The sequence below is a fragment of the Apaloderma vittatum genome, unplaced genomic scaffold (assembly GCF_000703405.1).
Source record: "Apaloderma vittatum isolate BGI_N311 unplaced genomic scaffold, ASM70340v1 scaffold4210, whole genome shotgun sequence".
Taxonomy (NCBI): domain Eukaryota; kingdom Metazoa; phylum Chordata; class Aves; order Trogoniformes; family Trogonidae; genus Apaloderma; species Apaloderma vittatum.
In genome coordinates, this window is record NW_009692728.1 from 12743 (window position 1) to 36344 (window position 23602).

Sequence of the window (23602 nt, forward strand, 5' to 3'; positions counted from 1 at the left end):
CCTTTTCCCTTCCACAAGGAGCCAGAGAGTCTTACAGGTTGGAAAAGAAAACCAAATCAGCCTTCATAAAACAACAATAATACAAATAAAGGAATAAGGATAAATATGTACAAACCCAATATCGAACCTGAGTCCTTCCCAGTGGCAAATCCCCACTGATGCTGCAGAGCAGGCGCCACCACGGAAGCCCCAGCGTCAGTGCCAAAGGGAAACTAGACACAAGGGCTGGGTTTTTGGGAACCCGGGGTTGGGATCAAAGGTAAAAGATTAGACAGAGTCCTTTTTGGACACCAGCCGTTGCAGAAGAGGACTCAACTCCCCTGATCCCTCAGTCTTATATTGAACATGACATGTATATCACAGAGTAGCCTTGTTGGTCACCTGTCCTGTCTGTTACTGCCTGGAGGTGCAACCTCTTACTTCCTTTTGACCCCTCTTACTTCCCAGCACCCCCAGCATGGCACACACGAGCCAGCGGTGACCTTGGTGGGAGCAAGTATCAGCAAGAGCCTTGCTGCATCCCAGTAACTGCAGTAACTGCAAACATCTTCAGGCATTAACGCTTCTAGTAGCACACACTGTCTGCAAAAAACATGCTGCTAACTTCAGAAAGTGCAGCCTCTGGAAGAGACTGAGGTGAAAAGCAAAATCACTGAACAGAATTGGTTCTGTTTAGCTCAAACCAGGACCAAGAGTGAAAGATTTAACTTAGAGACCTGCTGGGGTGAGAGATTTGTGTATGCTCTCTGTGAGTCGGGGCTTATCAGTACCCTGCGTGGACCTTGTTTAATCAAATTAATTGGGCATTTTTTTTACCCCCCAGAATGCATTCATTCTGAAATTTAGTTTTTAAAAGGATTTACAAAATTTGTTTCAAATTTAAATGGAGCAAATGGGTCTCTTTTGAGAATGGGTGTGTGTGTGGGCATAACCTGTTTGTAATCAGAGTACTCTACAAACTTTGAAAATAAATGAATGGTGCAGATCATTGTACAATAAAATACAGCTTGTTACTTGCTGAGACCTGCATTGTTAATTCCTTGAGAAATTACTGAGCTTCCTTTAAGTATGGGAAATCTCATTCTGTTTTCAAACAAATGTGAATGTTTGTTTTCACAGTGTGCTTTGCTTTTGACCCGAAAGCCTAATTATCCTTGCTGATGCAAAGTGAGGATTTCCAGTGTAGAGCTGCCTTAATTAAGGGCAGGTTTATCAGCTCCTATACTAATTTAACAGTTGATGACCCATGCTCATGTGTTTTTGTATGGCAGTGAATGGTTACTGGAAGGTTTCATACTGTAAAGAATAATTAAGCCCGCTTTAAATAAAAAAACAACAAAAAATCCCAACCTGCAGGTCTGCTTCAGAATGGATTGAATATATGATGAGCTGCGTAAAAAACATTGCAATTTCATTAATATTTAGCATAACTGTGCAGATACAATTAAAATAAGGAAGGTTTACAAAAAATAAATCTGCTGCCCACGTGTTCCCTGTGGAATAAGGAGGACTTTCTTCTTTTAATTATTATTAAATTTCTGTAGGTTAAGTTCCTGAGTAGTTCAGGTAAAAGCTAAAGTTAGAGAGAAAGGGGAGCAGAAATTTATCATGATAAGTGTCTGTAATGTGAAGACTAGCAAAGATGTTGATAACCTATTTCTGTTCTCAGAACTATGGTCTTCTGTCTGGTTTTGAAAACAAATCATCCCCCAATTTTTTTTTTCAGTGTTTAATCTTTCACTGAGGGGAAATACAAACAACAGTGCATCAAGTAATAGGGAAATTTCTTAAAATTGAATATGTGAGGGATTCATTGCAAAATGGAAACAAAAGCGGCCGTGTAATGTGAGGGCTAAAATAGTTGGTGGTTTTCAGTGGCATCTGTGCATCATTCCTGGTGTTGCCAGAATTTAAATTATGAAGAGCTCAGTGCAGCACTGAAGTACCTTCATCTTGCTGTTCCATTCTAATGGGAGCTTACCCAAAACCCGCTGTAGTTTTACTTTCTTTCTTGAAACCCTTCCTTGCTTTCTTTTTCAAACTTTGTCCCATTGTTTTGAATTAGAACAGATTCAATTTTAAACAACCCCCGTACCAGCAAAGGGAGATGTGAGCCCAGCGGGGTTTGTTACATGCAGCTGTTGTGAAAGATCCAGCTTGGTTGAGGTAGTGTGTGCAGCGACCGGTAGCGTTTATTCTGCTATTTATGTCTTTTAGCCTCTAATCTTTTCAGTATTTTAGGAAAAATGGGGATCTTGCTGACTGAAGTCTTCAGAGGATGAGAGTTACACGTGTTTCTATTCACCTTCATTATCTGTAGGTGTTTCTGGACGATCTCTCTTACCTGATGTTCCCCCAGATGAGAATCAAGATTGCTCTGTTGAGCTGTTCTGACGCCCAGGCCAGCCCCCTCCTTTTTTTTAAGGAGAAGCTGAAGAGCTGGCGTGGCTGTGTCAACGCAGCCTGGTTTTCCTCAGCCCCCTGCCTTCTCCCCGGTGAAGTTTGGAGGGTAGCTTGATTCCATTTTTGCACAGTGCTTAATAACGTGAGACATCTTTATTGTGCTCTGACATGGTCAGCTGCACTGGTAAATTAGGAAAAACAAACCAGAACCATTAGATTCAGTCTCTTCAGTTAAATAGTTTGATGGGATTTATCGCCAACCATTTTCTAAGGAAGGAAGAAATTGTACATTTACACAGGAGTTGAATGCACATATTCACTTGCATCATTGCTGTGGGCTTCAGCAATTGATCCTTTTTTTGGGTAACATAATAAGACATACTTTCCCGATAACCAAAATGCCACTGATATATTTGATTTTAAGACTGGGCTACCTCGAAAGAGGTACTTTGCGAACTACTTTAAAAATATAACCTTTTCTCTGGCAACTTGTTTTTTCAAGTAGGGGCACATATGCTCAGAGTTAAACAATATTGCAGCATGGTAAGGACATTCTGAATAACGTCTGCAAGGTATTTGTATTTATAGAGGGTCATATCTCATAGTGGCACTACAGGTTACAGTGATGAAAATGTAAAGCAATTTATATTTTAACAAACATCTTTTTTTTTAGTCTAAGAGCTAATACCAAGTGGCAAAGTGATACCTCTTTTAAGCATATAATTTCTTGCTGCTTTCCAGATGGTGGTAAGCCTGTTGAATAACAAAGGAATAATGTAATTTTGATTTCTGCCAAATGCTGTTTTATAGCATTTCTGTGTCAGAATCTATTGAAAAGTTCAGACCTGATTAGTTCTCCATCAGCGAGCTCTTGATACATACCAAAAATTATTTTAAAATACCTTAATATGTGCAAATTCAGGACCTGAAAATTAGGAAGCAGCTATGGGAAGGTTGCTCAGGTAGTTGTCAATCAGCCCTTGCTCCATCTGGCTAAGCCTCAAAGGACTTCACTGCACGTCATTTGTTCTGCAGGAAACCCGTCTCCTTCAGTGCTACAGATAAACAGTTGCAAAGAGAAGGTGACACAAAGAAAATACAACATTCTTTTTTAATTTAGGGGATGAGACTGGCTTGCAAGAGCAGTAGGTGCTGCCCTGTGGTGCGGTGTGCAGGCAAGGGGGATGAACTCCGAAGGGAGCGGCGCTTCTGACATTTGCTAATTTTTTTTGAACACTTGACTTCTCAAGATGGACGTGTGCTTGTTGTAATTTTTGTATGTGGTAAAAGGTGCCTTAGAAGTTAGCTGTTAAGACGTTGAAATAATTTTCAAAATTATTGAAGAAGTCACTATGTCAAAGGGGAGGGAATCAAAGCTCAAGGTGCGCTTTTTGTTGTGTTCACTTGTGTCAGAGTTTAACCTCGTGACTGTGTAATCTCTTCCTTCCGTTACACGTCAAGACTGCCAAGGAGAGCTGGCATTTAACTTTTACAATATAGCTTGACATGGCTTCAGATGGAGGGGGCATCAGGGAAGTTAAAATTTCTTATCTGGAGCAAAGGATACATGACTTTTTTATCTGTCACGCTGTCTTGCATTTTATTTCTACTTGAGATGATTTTGTTCAAGTTGCTAGGTCCTTTCTGAAGATGCTTCGCTTTAAAAAAACAAGAAAGCAGTACTCTTTGCTCCCTTTGTAGTGTATTTTAGAGTTGTACAGTGGTTAGTATCTCTTATTTCTTTCACACTGAGTAAAGCTACAAGGGGCTGTTGCGCGTGAGAATTACGATTGTTTCTAAGTGAGGAAAAAGCAGGATTTGACTTTTAAAACTGTATTTAGCATGGGTGTCCTGCCCAGGTTTATGTATGAGATTTATGTCTTACCTAAATATCAGGATAGAAGTAAAATTAGTGTTTATTTTCTTGATCTTCTAGAACAAACAAGAGAATATAAACGGGGGGGGGGAGAATCCTGCCATGTGAGATTGTTTCCCATATGCCCAGCGAAAGGAAGGAAAGATGCTCACAAATGTTTAGCATGTGCAAGTTTCTTGGTGCGCGATTGGTTTCCTACTTAGGAGTGGAATTCAGTGAAATCGGACTCCTCTTTTAAAAACAAAGAGTAAGTGCACAACAAAGGAGAAGTGATCAAATGATTAGCCAGAGGCTAACAGGAATGCAAGGGAAGAGTGACAGATTGCATATTAGGAGGAAATCTGATCTGGAAATTATTTCAAAGCTTTGTGCAGCTGAGGCTGCAAAAAACCCTAATTTCGAAATCTTTCTGAAGGATATAAATATATGAAAATTCTGGCTTGCTTGTGGGTGAAGCATAATAAAAGAAAGAAGGGAAGATAAAGTTGAATTATAATTTACAGGAATTTTTCTTCTTCCCTTCCCCTGGCTTAGGTGTTTTTTTTTAAAAAAAAACAGCTTTGCATGAGGAATTGTGTTACTTTACTTACTAATTCTGATGCTTTAGAAAAATGCATGCTGTACGATTCTGTGTGCTTGAATCTATGTTCTGGTTTATGCAAATAGAAGAGTAAAATCCGGGCAGCAGATAAATACCAGACATGGTCAACAACTACAACAGGGAAATATACTTGAATATTGGAAAAATCAGAGCTTTTAATTATGAAGAAGTGACCTACAAAATGGTTTTAATTTAACCTTGCAGTAGGTAGATGTCACTTTTTATTAATAGAATTTGCTTTCTTTATAGAGGCCGTGTTACCTTTCTTCAAAATTTAATGTTAACTGCTGTGGTACAGCAGTGTCTGAGTCCACACTTTTTATTAAGGCTCAAAACATTCCTTTAAAATAAATCACCAGAAATTTACTCAAAAATTATTACAGAATTTTACTGGTTTACCTTTTTTAAATTTATGTTTTTATTTTAAAGCATTCATAAATATATAATGGTAAAATTCTAAAGAATTACTAAATACAGAACAGTGAAATTTGAATACCACAGATGAATTTTTGTCCACCTTGAAATGTAACTAAACTTTTGTCGGCACATTGCTAAAATTACTTGCTGCTGAAAGATGGAAATTAGTTTCACGTAGGCTTTGGTATTTGTTGTAGCTGTTTGTAAAGCTTGTTTTTTTTGGAGTAATTCTCTTCTTTTTTATTATTTAGATAAACACTTGCTGCTTATGTAAAAGAAAAAAGTGACACAAATAGTATGTGAAAGCAAGTTTGTGTAAGTTGTAGTTTGAAAACCCTCTCATTTATGCCTTTGATTGTTTTCTCTAGCAAAGGAGAAAAATGATACAGTGAAGCCGCTTTTGGATTTATGTATGTGCGTCATGGCTTTCTTCTGAATAGAACTATAAACACTTGATTTCAAGCGGACATTCCTGTAAGAGCAACTGACAGTTTCTCTTCTGATACACAGTTCTTGAACGGTTTTGCACTTGATGTTGTTGGGAGCATCTGGATGGGGGCTTTGGCATGAGAAGCAGAGATCTGCTGCTGAAAACCTTCTTACCTACAAAGGCCAAACCATGCAGTTTATGGAAAAAAAGAAATTCTCAAGTCCTATCCTTGTCTTTCAATTTCTGTCATATGTGTATTTAGTACGACAGCAACCGAACGACAATAAAAATGAGTTTACAAAAAGCACTGTTGTATTGATAGAAACAAATCTTATTATCTACTCTTGTCATTAGCAGTGTGTTAAGAGTAGAGAGACAGAAGTGCTGCAGCCATGCAGCCTGTCTCTAGCCTGTAGATCCGTATTCCCAGACCTGTATTTTATACTGTTTTGCCTTTTAGTCCTTTGGTTTATGTTTTCCTTGTTTCAGAACTCACATTGTCACAGTTTCTTTGGAGGCATCAGTTAACATCAGTACAATACTTGGGGATTCGCGGCTGTTTTGAAGGGAGTATATACGAAAATAAGTTCTGATTCTGGTGCCATGGTGTCTAATATTGAGCTGAGATGTTCCAATCGTAACCGCGGCGGTTAAGCCATGCAAATTGTTACAATCAGAGATACTGGTATTCCTCTATTAAGTCTGTTCTGCTTCTGTTTGCAGCTATGTCATCTTATCTTTTAATTGTGAAGTCGGAACTTCCTGGAGCTGTTGCCGGCTTCTTAAGTGGAGATGAGAGTGGGTAAGGAAAAATACTTCATAACTTCTGTATTTGTCTTGAAGAAAGTGGTTCAGGACTGCTGAAGGAAATGGGTCCTGACACTGCCCTCCGATCTCACGTGCTAAAAAAAATAAGTTATTTACAGCAGTTCTTGGAATATGAAATGCGTTTGGCATGTGTGAGCCTTCTGCAGCACACGCGCACAGAGCGTGATTCTTTCCTCATAGCAATTTCCCATCAGACGACCTTAAAGTCAGTGACAAAACTCCACCTACAGACATCTCCCTTCTGTAAAATTTTAAAAGAGGGAGTAGGAGGGGACGGGAGGGAGAGGAGGAGAAACATTTAAACTGCTGTCATATTATCGCTTTGCATATTTCAAAACCACAGTACAAAAACTGACACATATTTTAATTTAAATATTCTGTTGTCTTGCTCCAGCAAATTGGACTTGTCTTGGGCAAAATGCCAAGTTTCCAGACTTGGTTTGTAATTCCTTAGCTTGGCTCCCAGTAAAGAAATTATGCTTCACAATTGAGCTATAAAGCTGTATGTAAGGAGTATGTCCCTCAGATTTCTGTCAGAACTGTTGCAGGAAGTCTGTGCCTGTCCTACAACAAACATCGGAGCTTCAGCACTGCAATACCTTATTTGAGTTGTTCCAGTGCTGCTGTCCTTTGGAGCAGTGGATCGTAGATGGTGTTACAGCTGTTCTTCCAAAGTGCTCTTCTCAGATGTTTGGAGCTCAAAGCTTTCTCTATGCTGAAACGTGGTGAAATTGTCTCAAGGCTATGGGATGCTTTCATTGTTCCTCAGTGTCAGAGGTCAATTTTAAGTTTGAAATTAGTTTTGTAAAAGGTACTTTAGTTCATTTTATATTTTCTCATTTGTAACCTTCCCATTTTGTAATGATGATTCTGAGGAATGAAGTGTGGCGGCAATCTTGTCTTCTGTCTTTCTGCCCTCCTGGCTCTTGCAATAATATTATTTCAGTAAGAAGCTTTTTTTTTTCCTTAAACATTTTATGTGTATCTGTCATTTTTAGACTGCTGATGTATCTCTTCCAGCTGTGTGGTAGTCATCAGCTTTTCATTTGGGTGCTATCACCTCCTTTGAGACCATACTTTTAACTCCACTTCTCGTACACAGTGGCATTGAGCCTGCTACTGTATCTGCTGCACATGCAATCTGTCTGCCCCTAAATGTAGCATGTAACATAATTTACTACTGGTTTTAATTTTATGTCAGCTCTGTTTATGCAAAGTGACTTTTCGTATCAAGATATGCTTTTAAACAAACAGCATATGAAAGCTCACAATAAGTAGAATCCGGAGATGCCACTTGCACCATACAGCTCAAAGGATTTTTGTGTCTAAAAAAAGGCAGCATATAAACAACTTCTTTATTAAGGTACCTATTTGATAACGCTCTCATCAGCTCTGTTTATCAGGGTCCTAGCACAGATCTTCCAGATGCGGACACGGGTGAGCACACCAGCACATTGCTACCCATGCTTCTTCCTTCACTGAAATTACAGTTGAGATGGGAATGAAACTGAATTTTGCATTTAGAAAGAGCTGAAATTGTCCATATAAATACTAAGCACAGCTCAAGTGGGAAACTGATTGTCAGCCCAGGTCTCATCCTGCTTCCACCTCTGTTATTGTGAGTTCTTCCGTGGAGAAATGTTTATTTGACAGTTTGACTCCTTGGCCCAAGCAAATGTTTCAGATGCGGCGGTCAGGCAGTATTCCAAGTACACGCACACAGCTGACCTTCTCTGTATGCCCACAACTGGATTTCATTGATTTTGCTGTATTAGTTGCCGTGGTAGAGCATAATCTTTTGTTTCTGCTCATTTCTTTGCATGTGTTAAGAGTAGGCTTTTTCCTAGAGAGAGTTTTCAAATTGTAGGAAATTGTTCAACAAAACCAGGTAATCAAATGTCCAGCCTAAGTAGCAACTTATTTATGCAAAGGGCCTAAATACAGACTAGTTTGATTAAACTTCTTTAATTAGACCACTTGTATCCAGCTGTGATTGCACAACTGTCTTTGTTAAGTCATTATAGCACCTGATAATCTTTCATTTAGGGGGCAGAATTTATCTTTAACTGTAGTTAGAATGTATCGAAAGCATCAGTTAAACTGTGAAAATATTTTATATGTGTAAACTCTCCCAAGCCATACGTTTGGAAAAGCCATGTAGATAATGTTTTACACATTGGATTATTTTTCTAAAGGCTAACAGGTGTTGCATGTGTTCAAAAGGCTCAGAGCCAGCGTGTAAAACATCTTCATGTCTTAATTAAAAAACCAAAACCATAAAATATGAACACTTGCTAATTGCGAGTTGAGATGTTTTAGTCCATCTGCATAATGAGAATTCCACATAGTTTTGATAACATGAACACAGTTTCAGATGAGGATTGTGCTAAAAAGTTGTAATTTGTGAGCCCTCTGTTAACATTTAATGACCCTGTCAGGAGGATATGATTGATGCAATTAAGTTGTCTTGCTTGTGTGTCATATAATTGATACGGACTGAGAGTCAGATCCTAATTTAGAACATATGAATCTCTTGTCCTGTTGCATTTGGGAATGAAATTAAAGCAATTTATAAATGCCTGGTTTTTGTTAAAATATGGGGGAGGGAGGAGGAACATCTGCATGCCGAAGGATTTTTGGTAGAGTCAAGGATTTATAGTCTATATTTCATATTTGGGATTCTTTTATCATATAGGATTAAATTTGCAGTTCTAACTGATTTTAAAGGCAATATCAAAACATTTATTCTGCCTTTGGAAAAGGAGTATATTTCCACAACAGTATTTTGAGGAAAAAAACTGAACACCTTTTCTTGATAACCAGTAAATGGTCCACTATTCATTTTTTAGAGATCTTTTTAAATAAAAGAATCGATATTCCAAAATTAAACAGTTTACAAAATTATTTTTTCTCCTTCCCATCACCTCATGGCAATTTTCCATTGTCTTCCCCCCCAACCCCCCAAATGTTGTCTCATGAACCACAAAGTAACCAAAATAATTTTTCTCTGTCCTGCCGAGCTCATGAGCTACAACATCAACAGTGGATTTGCTGCACACTTAAAATTGAGTGACTTAAAAGAGAAGTCCACGTGGGCGCATAGGGCAGCACTCACTCTGCTTTTGCCTGCTGCTACGAAACTACTTCTCCTAATCTGAACATCCACTGTAGTAGAAAGAAAGAAAAAGATGTGAATGCTAAATGAAAACAAGGTGAAGACTACCACAGCAGGGAGCTGATCTAGGCAAAGTTGCTTTTTCACTGTAGCAGTAGCAGACCTAGTGCTAGTAACACTTTTTTTTTTTTAAGAACAATGTATTTTTGAGTCATTTTTAACGTAGATATTGTCATTTAAGGGCTACTTCAATTTTGATATGGTGAAGATGCCCTCAACCTTGAAATTTTTCTGTTCATTTATGTTACGTGTTTTTTCAAAGGAACGACACAAGTGGTTGTCCACGATACGTGACAGCAGTTAATATATGGTATATGGTGACTTTTCTTTAACACGGGTGTTATGCTACTTTCCTTATGATAACTTGAGGTGCTGCCTGTTTATTAGGTGCTAACCATATCCTGGACTAAATAAACTTGAAGGTCAAAGGCCAAGGTGTTTATAGGTAGTAAAGTCGGAGGCTGATGTGCAAGATGTTTATCAGTACAGGATATGGCTATTGCCAAACCCTCAAGATGTTTCTGTGTCTTAACAACTTAGCCATGTGTACTTTCCTCGGTTTGGAGATAAGATTTTGATGCTTTGAATAGATTTCAAATGCACGTGCCTCCACATTGCTTTGCTTAGGTGTGGTTTTTTATGTTTAAACATTATAGCAGATTTCTTTATCATAATTTTCATTCTTTCTCTCCTTTAATTCCTTTGTGGATGTGTGCAAAGAATGAGTGGTCACTTTGGGGAAGGGTAAAGCTAAAAAAGTCGTCTTTATTGTTGCTCTTATACCACCTCTGAAGAGCAAACATAATTTCAAATTAACTGAAAGTTGATTGCTTGTTCTTTTCTTGTATTATTTGAACACTGTGATGATAGGGGTAATGAAACTGGGGGCAGAAGAGAAAGTTGGAGTGTTTAGAAAATATCTGAATTTCCAAACAAATAGGTTGGGTAGTTTAGCTTTCTGTTTCACACGTCTCAGAAGAGGTAAGGAACTAAGGTCATCATGTAGGAGTAATAAACTGGAAGGGAAGTTCAGCAATAAGTGGGAATTAAAGTTGCTGTTTCTTCCAGTTGTGTAAATGTGCAACTTGGAGTAACCTAATTTAAGATACTTGTAGTGTACAACGTAATTACTCCTAAAGGAAATCTGTAGCATATGAAATACCCTTGCTCTCTGATTGTTGCTTTGAGTAAAGGCATGGATTTGCATATTGTGCTGCTGAGAAATAATTTTATATGCCTCAGCCCTCTGATACTGGCCTGTGGAACGCCGCCTGCGATGCTGGCTCATTATGGGGTGGTGTTCTGCTTCCTCGTTATCTGGGAGCTCTATTTTATATCGCAAAATAGAAACTAGGAATACAAAATCATGTAAATAGCACATGAGAGTGGAAATCCTTTACTTTTCTTGCCCTAGTGGTTATTTTGTCAAAGAGCGACCATATTTTGTCTGAAGTCAAGCGTATTTTTTTAGGACTCGGCTTTGTATCAATCAAATCGATTTTCCAACAGATCTTGGTACCTTGATGGGAGACTGCTGCTACTGATTACTTCAGTCTGCATTGTTTTTCCTCTTGCCCTTCTTCCTCAAATTGGTGAGTAATTAAAGGAGAGAAGCGAATATTATTCTACTTTAGTAGCAATTACAGCTGAAGACTTTAAAACCTTAATGGGTTATTTATTTATTTTAACTGGCAGGGGGCTGGTGATGGTGGGGATTACTTCAGTTGTTGGAGTGTGTTCTGCCTTCCAGCCCTGCCTAGTTAACCTATTACTTAGGTTGCAGTAGTATTTTGTCTGCAATACTAAAATAAAATCTTTACAGCAGAACATTAAAGAGCTGCATTTACTTACAGCATGCCATTAGTGGTAAGCCAGTTCTAATTCTGCCCTACAAAACTACATAAATGATCTGTGACAGGCAGTTGGAATGTTGTTTTTCTGAGTCCTAAGCCCCAGATACCAAGCACTGTAATAGAAAACATGCCTAAAATGTAAAGCTTTAGCTGTACATTAGGATCACTTTCCTTATAAATTCTCTTTTATTTTTACTGTTATTTTACAGGCTTTCTTGGCTACACAAGTAGTTTATCATTTTTCTTTATGGTCTACTTTGCTCTTGTGGTAAGTTAAAAATCTGTGCACAGCTTATCTTTTTTTTTTCTCTTTCTTATTGTTTGAATGTTTTTGTAGGCCTGTTTTGAAATTAATCGTCTTCCCCTCCCCCTTAAATTTTTATGTGAAATTTAGAGTTTTCCTTAAGCTCAGCATGTGCCTGCTTGCACAGATTACATTTGCTTTGCTGAGGCATGGAAATATATATGAATTTTAAAGCATGTGAAAAGATTTAAAATTAATTATATTTTGGACTGGTAAATGTAACAGTATTTTTGTTTTGCTGACGGTGCAGTGAAGGGAGCTGGCACGTATACTTTTGTTTCCCTACTGGTAGTGGAATGGAATTTTGTGTTCTTAGCTTCTAACTATTACTTACTGCAACTAGTGCAGAAGAAAATTTAATATACTCCAAATAAATTAAATTTACATGCATAATGGAGTGACAGAGTTCAAAAAGAGGCAAAGAAAACTAGAACTTCATTAAGGCAGTTTACAAGATTCATTAATACGTCAATAACCTTATTCTTCTTTCTCGCTGAAAGGAAAAGTTCTTTTCTCTGAGCCTTGTGGGGGCTTTTGACCCTGATGTTCACCCTCTCAAGGCCCCTGCGAGGTAGATGTTTCCAAATCTCAGAAGTGAGACCTGCTAGGCAGATCCAAGAGGGAAAATGTGCCTTTTAGTTTCCCTGTTTTGCTTTTTACAGGAAAAAAGCATGTTAACGCACATGTGTAACATGTAATAGAGCCGAGCAACTCCCACTCTGTCATCTAGGTGCAGAAACAAGGATCTTAGTTGGGAGCCTGGAGAAAACGTTCCCCCTCTCCCCTGTCATCCTGGCTTGCATTGACTTGCATTTAATACCTGTTTTACAAAGGGATAAACAGAGTTGAAGGCAAGTTGAACAAACATGCCATCCAGGAGACCAAGGCAATCCATTAGGAACTAAACCACGTGATAAAACCAAACTTCAAAGCTGTCAAAACATCTCCCTAGGGCATCCCTGGAGGACTGTGGTGTTTGTAGGACCTTGGGAAGTATTCTTCCGAAGCTGAATGTTGAGGAGCGGCTACAGCCTCTCCAGAGCTAATGGAAATTCATTTGTAATATTTATAAATTACCTTAACTTTTGACCCCTCTCTTAAAATTTATCTTTAAAAAAGAAGAAAAAAGGAAAAAAGAAAAAGAAAAAAAAAAAGCAGTAACTATAATGCTGAAATGGGCCTTTGCCTGAACGTAGTTGCAAGAGTTTTAAAACAAGTCCAGCTCCTGATTTCGGTGGGAGCATGTCTACATCTCTGAAGGAAGCTGTGAAAGCTGTAGTTATGGGTGGATGCATTGGAAAGCAATTTTGGGCTCAGTAAAGGCAAGTGTTTAAGCAGGACTTGTGTGCAGAGGTGTTGAGCTGGGGTGATTGAAGCTAGGGTTTAGTTTTAGTTCTGTCCCCAAAGTAGGTAGAAAGTACTAATGAGGGAGTATGCAGGCTACTGGATTTTTCATGAAGCGATTACATTTGTGTGCTTACCGTTTGTTGTTAGATGACAAAGAAGCAGCCATGGTAAATCTAATTGGGAGCAAAATTTTTAAAAGCTGTTACAGATATTTAAAGAAAACAAATGCTCTTCAGAATATTCTCTCTTGACTTCTTCAAGCACTGAAACTCAGTGGCATGAACTGTGTTTTATTTTTTGTATCTGAAGTGAGTGATCTCTGCTGTTGAAATGGTGTTTCAGTTCGCACAATGTTAATTTCTGGATGGCAGATAAGTTTTAATTTGTTCCAGAAGAAAACTCTGTTAGTCATAGGGAAGCAATGCAATTATATTTTGCATATACAATAATTGTGCGTTTCCAAGTGCGTACCATCTGTTAAGCTTTTTGCCAGCGAGCCACAGGTTTGATATAGCCTGCAGAAACGATAGGTACAATAGGCAGCATATGATCTGGGCAGCGAGGTCTGGTGAGTGCACAGAGCAAAAGGTCTCGAGACTATTCTTTGTTCCCTGTGCTCTGCTGCGGGGCTTTGGCAGGTCACGTATCTCCTCTCTGTGCTTCACTGTCTTTTCCTTTAAAGTTAATATACTGGTATCCTTGGGGGGAAAAAAAAAAGTGAAAGCAGTGAGATGAGCTGATCTGGGAGAAATCCAAATATATGTAATTATTAGTGCAAAGCCAGATTCTGTGAGGTCCTGAGCACTTTTGTTTCAGATTGTTGAATACTTCCTTGACTTGAATCCTGGATGAAAAGACATTAAATGTGATCTTAAAACTATTTTTTTTATTGTCTTCCCTCTTCCTATATTGAGTGTTGGTGAAGAGTAAAGACGGATTTTTTTTTTTTTTGTGGAGACAGCCCTATTGGTAGCTTGTTCGACAAAGGTGTTGATGATGACTGATGGTATTTTTCTAATCTCTTGTTTGTGTTCCCAGAACAAAATGTGATGCGGATTGGGAATGTGCCACATGTAGGGAATGCTGTTATGCACAGAAGGCCCCTCTTTGCAGAATGCTCTCAGTACTACTGGAATAAAGATAATTTTATTTTCCCTCTGCAGGATTTGAAAGAGCAACATCACTGAGAATATCAGAACATTTTGAGCCCCTAACTTTATAGTTTTTAGCAGTGTTTTTTGTGTGGGCTTAAAATACCCTATTTCCACTAGAATCTGTCTTTAGGTTTTAGTTTGGTTTTGTTGTGTTTTTTTTTCTTTTTTCTTCACTTAAAGCCAAGTGTTTCTTGTGCTCAAAAGACAATGTTATGAAACAGCCTTGAAGTTCCAGAGGAAGGCTGTGCTGCCTGCATGGCTGCTCAGCTAACTGGGCTGTGTTGCCAACTTAAAAATCTGTTGGGGGGGACCTCATTAGACTACAACTGGCAACCCAAACAGATTTGAATAATAAATCAGGTAGGCAAAGATAATTACAGATCTTAAATGCACCAAGTGCATTTTATTTTGCCTCCTTTTATTTCCATTTCAATCTGTTCTTAATCTGCATTAATTTTATTTTAGAAAAATGTTCTTCAGCTTTTTAGGCTTGCCTTGCCGTCCCTCTGCAACGTTTATGTGCGTCTTTGCTCTTTAGCTTGCAGGAAACCCCGTTCCCATCACGGCAGGGACACTTTGCTTTCCCCAAATCTTGCCCTTTAGCTTCATGCCCCTTTTCCTGGCTGAGGAAGCCGGTTTCAACCTTTGCCAGAGTTCCTACAAAGCCTTCTCCTACTCTGGAGCCTTCAAAGCCTGCCTGGGTGCCTTTAAATACAGAGAGATCTTTTTTTGCCTTCTTGCTTAGCCTCATAAATGACTTCAGCTAGCCAACATGCTGGGGCTTTCTGGGGAGGTGGCACAGCCACGCGCCCGCAGCCGTGGTGCTGCAGTGGCAGGAGCCATGTCTCGGCTCGGAGCTTCTCGCTGCTTTTAGTGTGTGAGAAAGAGGTGAAGTGGGCACGACTCGTGCGACAAAGTCATCACACAGAATTGGTCACAGGATGGAAGGGACCTCTGAAGACCATCTAGTCCAACCCCCTGCCAGAGCAGGATCACCCCAAGTAGGTCGCACAGAAACACATCCTGGCAGGTTTTGAAAGTATCCAGAGATGGAGCCTCCACAGCCCCTCTGGTCAGCCTGTTCCACTGCTCCGTTTCTCCATTACTGCAGTCTGTTTCCCCATGTTTTGTCTGGAGGTGGTGTTTGTTTGCTTCTCCTTGCACTGGTGACAATCCTTATCCTCTGGGAAGCACCACTTGGCTGCAAGCAAAAAGTAGTTCTCTAGGCCAGGAGAAGCACTCTCTTCCATGTTATTCTTCTCATGAATCTGAGTCTTTAATTAAGGTTTTAATTATTTGCTCTAGGCTTCAAAAGAATTATAACCTTTAAAACCAGGCAGCTACAATAGGAAATTAAGATGAGGAGAGCAATGCAACTATCATTTTAAACTAGGCTCCTGAAAAAGGAGGTAACATTTCTTATTTTAATTTCCCTTTGATTTTCAGCCCTGTTACTTGGCAATCCCTAAATCAGCAGGGTGTAGCCAAAGCCCCAATGACATTCTGGGACAATAATTGCATTTATTGTTTTTTCCTTTGCTTTCTAGTCCAAACCATATGTTTCTGCCTTTTAAGATTAGCCCTAGGCTCTGCTCTATCTCTGTTAAGGGCTTGTCTGCTTCGGCCGAGAGCCTGGGATCTCTAACACAGCAGCTCTGCTGTATGGGAGGCAGTGAGCATGCAGCGCAGGGAGAGGGAACGCGGAGAGCTGGTTGTATTTCCGTTCATGTCAGAGCTCATTTCAGTGAACCACCTCCAGATCGGCGCACCGTGAGGCTGCCAGCTGTGCAGAGTAAGCAGCTGGATGGAATGGCACTGACAAGTTTCTTTTTCTACCAAGTCATCTTCTTGTGGCCTAACTACCGATCAAGCCCGTTAATTTACTGTGGATGTAGTGCCCTGCTTTGTATATCAATAGTCTGATATTTTAGCTGCATGTATCTAAATTTAAACTGATTTTTAGGGTACTACTCATAAAGTGAATATTCTGTCTTTGCAGGTTATGATAAAAAAATGGTCAATCCCATGTCCTCTGCCTCTAAGCAGTGCCATAGAAAGTTTACAGGTAAAGCACATGCTGGTTTGAAGTTCTAATTATATTAGTATCTGTAATGCTTTTTTTACATTGACACTTTCAGAATTACTTGTAATTTAAATTCCTTCTTTTTTAATCATCACAAAAACTAAGAAGTTTCATATCTGTGGTTTGGGCTTATTCTTCTATTACACCACTTTTTTTTTCTTGTATGTCTTACAGGTTTCAAATTCGACTGATGATTGTAAAGCAAAGCTCTTTCATCTTTCAAGAGAGGTAATCTCTACTAACAACACGCAAATTAAAGGGGAGCTGTGGTTTTTAAAGAATTGGGGTTTAAACTTTATCCAGGGTAAGCTATTCTTCTGTAAAACTAGTTATATATAGGCTACTGAAATATTTCCTATACCTGCTGCCAAGTGTTATCTAGTCTTTCTCACTCTCTTTTTTTATATATGAAGGCTGATTGTCCAAGTTAGCATTTATGGAAACATTTTACAAACATGGCGAAAGTATCAAGTGTAACAGATGCAGCAGTGGTCAGCTTCGTGATGCAGTCGGATCGTGCCAACTTAGTGTTCCCTCAGCTGGAAGTCAGTGATACCTCATCGTAGAATCACAGCGTCATAGAATGGTTTGGATTGGAAGGGACTTTTGAAGGTCATCTAGTCCGACCAGTGAGCAGGGACATCTTCAAGTAGATCAGATTGCTCAGAGCCCCGTCCAACCTCACCTTGGATGTTTCCAGGGATGAGATGTCCACCACCTCTCTGGGCAACCTGTGCCACAGTTTCAGCACCTTCAGCATAAGAAAAATTCTTCCTTATATGTAGTCTAAATCTACCCTCTTTTAGTTTTAAACCATTACCCCTTGTCCTGTTAAGTGTTATGCAAACTTTTAATTCCTAGCGAGGTAGAACGTGTTTCCTGAAACTGCCTGGACCTAATCTTAGTTTTTTCTTACCTAAAGCTAATTCTTCAGGCCTAATGCTATCTTGTTGCATTTGTCTGAAAAAACAAAATCCACCTTCACCTTCTCAAGAAAAAGAAGAGGGGGGAAAAAAGTGTTGGGCAATGCAAATATGAGACAAATGTTATCGTAGATGAAAGAAGAATTTTTTGCTTTGACGTATAGCATGACATTCTGGCCTTTTGCACTTTGAAAAATCTTGGGACTCTTTACTTCCTTTTTAATTTCAACTTTATCAATAGAAAGTGGTGTATTTTCACCAGTTTGGTCCTGATTATGTCAGCACAAAAGCGTTTGTTATAGTTCAGCTTACTTCACTTGGCAGTCGAAGTAAGCTATACTAAGTGATTCATCTCTCCTATTACAGGTTTTTTTAATAATACACCACTAATTGTGCGGTTGCAACTTTAATTATATAACTGCCTTAAAACTTCAGATGCCAAAGCATGTTATATTTTCTGGATGCTGTATCCAAATTTTTGTGAAGGGGTAATAAGAAAACGTTGAAGTCAGGAGGAAGGAATCGGTGATTTGACGGGTAGCTATGCATATTAGAATTTAGAAAACCTCTTAGAACATTTCCTGAATGATACACTGACATGGGGCAAATCCTGTTCTTTTGACACAAGTACTTAGCCTTAATATAGCTAAAAAAGAATCTTTCAGTCGTCGAATTGTAGACAGCATGACCTCTTCCCATCACAAATAGTAAGCTGTGACCAGTGCTTGAAGAGGTATGGGTTGAAAAAATCAGCTTTATGTGGAGCGATTCAGAGATGCCATTCTTTGTTGTGGAGATCTATCTTGAAGTGTTTATGTTGAAAAATTTCCACTGACTTCCAACGCTTGAACTGCGTTCTGAATTCATGCAAATGTTTTTCCAACCATCTGTAATAACAAACAACCTACAAGATGTTTTTCTTCTGTTTTAGAGTGCTTATGCAATACCAACCATGGCTTTCTCTTTTCTCTGCCATACCTCAGTCCTGCCCATCTATTGTGAGCTCCGAAGGTAATGTCTGAAAACGTGTGCAGTATTAAAATACAGTATGTGTGTAGTGTTTTCCATAAATTAATCTTGAATGATTTTTATTTTCAAGTCAGTACCATGAAACAATGCAGACTAAGTAGCTTGGATGTTTTGGGGAAATGTACAGTTTTAGTCTGTACTGGCTTTTCCTCTCTTACAGGAGAGAAAAGTCGCAAATATGGTTCCATCATCAGTGTCAGTACATTGTCCTGGCCTGGCCAATCTGAAGAAAAAAGTCATTTGCTAAGGTACTTACTAGTTAATTTTTATTGCTGTAACTGAATCTGCGTTTGGCCACATCTGATTCAGTGGGGTTTTTTTGACCCAGATTCTGTTCCTGGCTCTGAATATCTATCATCCTGTATAAACCAAAATTTTGGTTTAAAAGATACTCTGGTATGTCAAATCCCTACAAGATGGAGACAATGTTAGTTGTCTGCATGAAAAGTGCCTTTTAATTACTAGATTAGAAGTACTTTTAAAACCCCTAAATATTACTGACAGCGCAGATCTCGGCAAGTACTCTGTGGCCATAAATTAAGATGATGCATTCTTATGGGAGGCAAGCTGCTCTGTAGATTACATTGTGTTTAATGGTCCACAATACAGATTATGCAACACTTTTATGTGGTGGTGGTTTTTTTGTTTTTGTTTTTTTTTCATTTTAGTCCGTCCAAAAGTAGAATGCAGAATGTAACTCTCACAGCAATTGGTCTGAGTTTCCTAATTTACTTTACATCTGCTCTGTTTGGGTACCTGACATTTTATGGTGAGTATATTCTTCAAGTACTCTTTAGAACAAAGGCTAATAATAAATCATAAATGCATTCAGTCTGGAGTACTTAGGCTTGTTCGTGCATTGATAGGCTTGAATGCTCAGAAATCTTGTTCCTGCGAAGACTTAAGAATATGCATAATGCTGCAAAGCATTACAGTCTCGTTGACTTCTTGGCATGTAATGCAGCTACACTTGCAGGGTTCATGCTCTGAAATACTATCCAGGCAAGATACTAGTCCCTGAGCTGTAGCTGATGGTCTCTGACGCTGTGTAATTAGAAGACTAATTGCCACTCTGTGTTGAACTGTGTAATATTTTCACTTAAAAGCTGAGATGGCTTTATCATGGTCTGGGAGAAATTCTGAGATCTGATAATAGCCTCCTTGTCCAGCGACTCTGAAAGGTCTGTTCTGAAGCTATATCTTAAAAAATCATAGAATGGTTAAGGTTGGCTCTTGCACATCATCTAGTTCCAATCCCACCAGGCCACGTTGCTCAAAGCCCCATCCAACCTTCCCTTGAACACTTCCAGAGAGGAGGCATCTACGACTTCCTTAGGCAACCTGTTCCAGTGCTTCACCACTCTCATGGTGAAGAATTTCTTCCTTATACCGTAACCTAAATCTACCCTCTTGCAGTTTCAGGCAGTCATGTTTGTAGCCTCTAAGTAGCGTTGAGGCTGTTGCCTTTTTTGAGGAGAATTTGACCCAGAGCAAGTCAACCTTAATGCTGGGTACCCATGAAGGTTTGCAGCGTTGTTTTCCCTGCCCTGATACAGCTTAGGTATAAAGCATGCAGGGCCTCTTTGTTTCCTGTGGTTTTACGGATTAATTGGAACTAAGAGTAACTTCACTAGAAATCTGCTGGAAGTGGGTTTTTTTCATTTTTTTTCCCCATGAATCATCAGATTTAGGAAAGCTTTATTTTAAACGATTGCACAGTGATACCATTGTTGATGTGTAATGAAAAGACAATCTAGATGTCTCCGGAAAAAAAATTGACAAGGAACAAAAGAAAATTAGAAAGTCTGATTTAGGGAAAATGCACGTCTACTTTTGTCTTGACTTCAGGGGAGAGCAATGACAAAAGAATAGGGAAGGATTAAAAAATCTAAAAGGAAAAAAGCTTCGAGTTGGACTTCCTAGCACATGCTTCTGGTCTTCGATAATTTGCGTTGTGTGCAGTTCCTGAGGCAGGATCTATTTGATACATGAACCGAGCCAAGAAATGTACATTTCTTAGACAGTCTTGACAGCACAGTGTGCAATGAAATAACCAGACCTTTTTAGTTACCAAACAGAAAAGTTGGTGGGCTACAACACTCACCCCACCAAGTTCTGCTGACATCTTTTGTTTTCATTTGCCAGAGAGTGTACATGGCAATGTGTGTCAGTACCAGCTTAATAACTCTGCATTTGGACTTCTGAATAATTCTGGGTACGTTTTTTTTAGTTGAATTTAAAAATAAATGATTTTGTCTGATATTCTTGTGTTTCTCAAGTACACAGATTTCCAAACCCTTATCTACATAGTAGCCTTTTTCTAAAGGTCCATCACGAGCTTGGCAGAAGTAGGTGAGCGTCTCTTTGATACAGCAATTTTAGGATCCTGTCTTAAAAATCACAGTGTGAGGCCTTTTCTAAGAAATGTCTTTTGGCTTTGTTTATCCGACTGTAAATCTGTGTGATGGTGTGTTTTGCTCATGCAGCACATGTTCTCGAGTTGAATCGCCTCCACTTGGTGATCTGTCTTCTCGAGTAGTTCCATGCACATGGCATCATATAAATGTGTCACGGTCATCTGTGAGGGTTCTTCTCATGTCCTCTGAAAACTCATCATTTTTATGAGATGGTCACATGCTAACCTGCAGTGATCAGAATGGATAAAAATTCTTATAAATGACAAGCAGTAAGACAAAAGTCTTCAGATTAGGATTTCCTCTCTGTTTTATATTTCTTGATTGTGGGGTTGAAAACAGTGTCTGCTAAAGCACCAAAAGTAGTGGCTTTCAGCAGCTAATCATTCCAGATTTCTGAGGAATTTTGCACCCTTTTTCCCCCAAGTATAAGCATATGTCTGACCATAATTGTCTGAAAATGTTCTCTTGACACTCAGAATTCTTTGAAAAATTATATGGGGAGTCTTGAAACTTCTCATAGCGTATAGGCCACTGTTTCCTGACTGTCTCTGTGTGGTTTGTAGGAAAATACAATCTTGAGCTACTCTGAGAGATTCAGCAGGCAGTGTGGGGTAACCATGTCTCCAGATGAGATCTCAACACGAAGTTTAAGAAGAAGAAAAACCATTGTAGTTCTGTAAACCATCCCAATTTTTGTTAACTTCACTGCTGTGATTTCTTTGGGGCAAGACCCTGTCTTGACCATAGTCTTCTAGGCTGTTTCACTGGGAACGTTTCTGATTTTCTGCAAGCCTGATTTTTTTAGTAACTCTGAGACCCAAGAGCCTAAAATACTGGAACCAACAGTGGATGTCTGTAAGAGATTTTGGCCTTTTTGTTTTTCCTCCTTGCAAGCTTCTTCTTTTTCACTTTTTGGTTGTCTTGTTTAATTAACTTATTTCTTTAGAGAGAATCTGTTTCCTGTTCCTAAAACACAGTCCAAGAAAATATAAAACATTTTATTTTAAATTGAAAAAAAAAAAAAAAGAGTTCCCTCTTTGAAATGAGGCATGCTTCATCTTTCTGTGGTTCACATGGTTTATTCTGTTTCCTGTTGAGTTTGAAACTTCATACAGTGACTATGGTGGAAGTTTTGGTCCATTCTGAAGTCTGAAAAAGCATAGAGTCAAGGTAGACCAATAAAAAAATAAATAAATTAGGGTACCAGACTACTTTCAGGGTTCTGACTTGCTGGGCCTGTTTAGTTTGAAGAAGAGGAGGCTGAGGGGAGACCTCATCACTCTCTACAACTACCTGAAAGGACATTGTAGAGAGGCTGGTGCTGGTCTCTGCTCACAGGTAATTAGCAGTAGAACAAGAAGGAGTGGCTTCAAACTGCAACAGGGTAGGTTTAGGCTGGACATTAGGAAAAAATTTTTCACAGGAGTAGTCAGACATTGGAACAGGCTGCCCAGGGAGGTGGTTGAGTCACCTTACCCAGATGTGTTTAAAGGTCATTTACATGTGATGTTGGGGAGATGGCTTAGGGATGAGCTTTGTAGTGTAGAGTTAATAGTTGGACTCGATGATCCTAAAGGTCTTTTCCAACCTGAATGATTCTATTCCGCAGTAAAGTGGGTTTTGCAAAGCTAAGTATGCCCGTGGTGGAGAACAAGTGAGAGTCTTAGTGCTGAAGGGAACAGAGCTGTCATTTGGAAGTGTCTGGGCTCTTTGGGTGGTTACCAGTGTTGTCCTTCTGTTGTTCTCTGGGTGCTGTAAGAATCCAAACTGATAGCATTCAGGTGTCCTTGGGAAAAATCTGTCTCAATTGCTGTTGGTTGGTTTCTGTTGTTATTTTTCAAAATAAGAAATATCTTTTAGAAGTATAACTGAAGCTATTTATCCTTCTCTATGTCATCCAGTAATTTATTGTTAACTACAGCCAGTAAAAGCACACACACCAGCACAGTTTGGAACGTTTCTTTCTTGCTTTAAATTAGAATTTCAGCTTTTCTTTCAAATCATTAAATTGAACCTTGCATATCACTTAATGTTTCTAGGGGAAAAACAGGAAATGCAATTAAGCCAATTTAGCAAAATTAGTTTGTTTCTGGCTTCTCCTTCAAACCAAAAGAATCTAGTGATGACTTTTTCAGACGCATTGAACAAGTTTAACTGCGCTTGGCTTTGCGTCACATCGTCTTTCTTTTTTGATGCTTTCTCCTTCATAGTTGTATCTTCTCTGTAGGCAGCTTTGGCTTCAGGAAAGGATCTCCATAGACTTGCCTCCTGGAGTTTTTCAAGTTTTCTCGAGGTTATGTGTCCTAGTGTATCAGTAACACCAAAGTGATGCTACGGCCTGCCTCTGCTCCACGTTAGTCACAAGCAAATTGATCCATTTGGATGTGGCCTGGATGCGCATTGCTCGTTACCTTAGCTCTGAAATGACTAACAAAGCAATTAATTTTTCCTGTTTTCAGACAAAGTGGACTCTGAATTGCTGCAGGGTTACAGCAGGTACCTGCCACGCGATACTGTCATCATGACCGTTCGAGTCGCCATACTGTTCGCGGTGCTTTTGACAGTCCCTCTAATCCATTTCCCAGTGAGTACTCCTGAACGTTTTGAAGCTGGCGTAAGGCACGGTAACGCTAATGCTTTGCAGGCTCCAATATCTGAGGCGCATCTAGCCTGGTGTACCTTACTTGTCAAGTGATTGATCAAAGACCACATATTTGCATATGTTCCATGAGAGCTCTGAAATAACAACTAACCACTAAGCT

The 23602-nt window shown here is 39.2% G+C and overlaps 1 protein-coding gene across 1 annotated transcript in view; it reads left to right on the forward strand.

The window, feature by feature from the left end:
• SLC38A6 (solute carrier family 38, member 6) overlaps nucleotides 1-23602 on the forward strand; it is a gene marked incomplete at its 5' end in the record, with an annotated part of 38466 nt that overhangs the window by 12621 nt on the left and 2243 nt on the right. The window contains 8 exons of the mRNA XM_009865218.1: nucleotides 6451-6529; nucleotides 11240-11322; nucleotides 11793-11851; nucleotides 16388-16453; nucleotides 16646-16699; nucleotides 18326-18405; nucleotides 19092-19192; nucleotides 23300-23424. Of these exons, the coding sequence (XP_009863520.1) occupies nucleotides 6451-6529; nucleotides 11240-11322; nucleotides 11793-11851; nucleotides 16388-16453; nucleotides 16646-16699; nucleotides 18326-18405; nucleotides 19092-19192; nucleotides 23300-23424 (647 nt within the window). The remainder of the gene's footprint in view (nucleotides 1-6450; nucleotides 6530-11239; nucleotides 11323-11792; nucleotides 11852-16387; nucleotides 16454-16645; nucleotides 16700-18325; nucleotides 18406-19091; nucleotides 19193-23299; nucleotides 23425-23602) is intronic.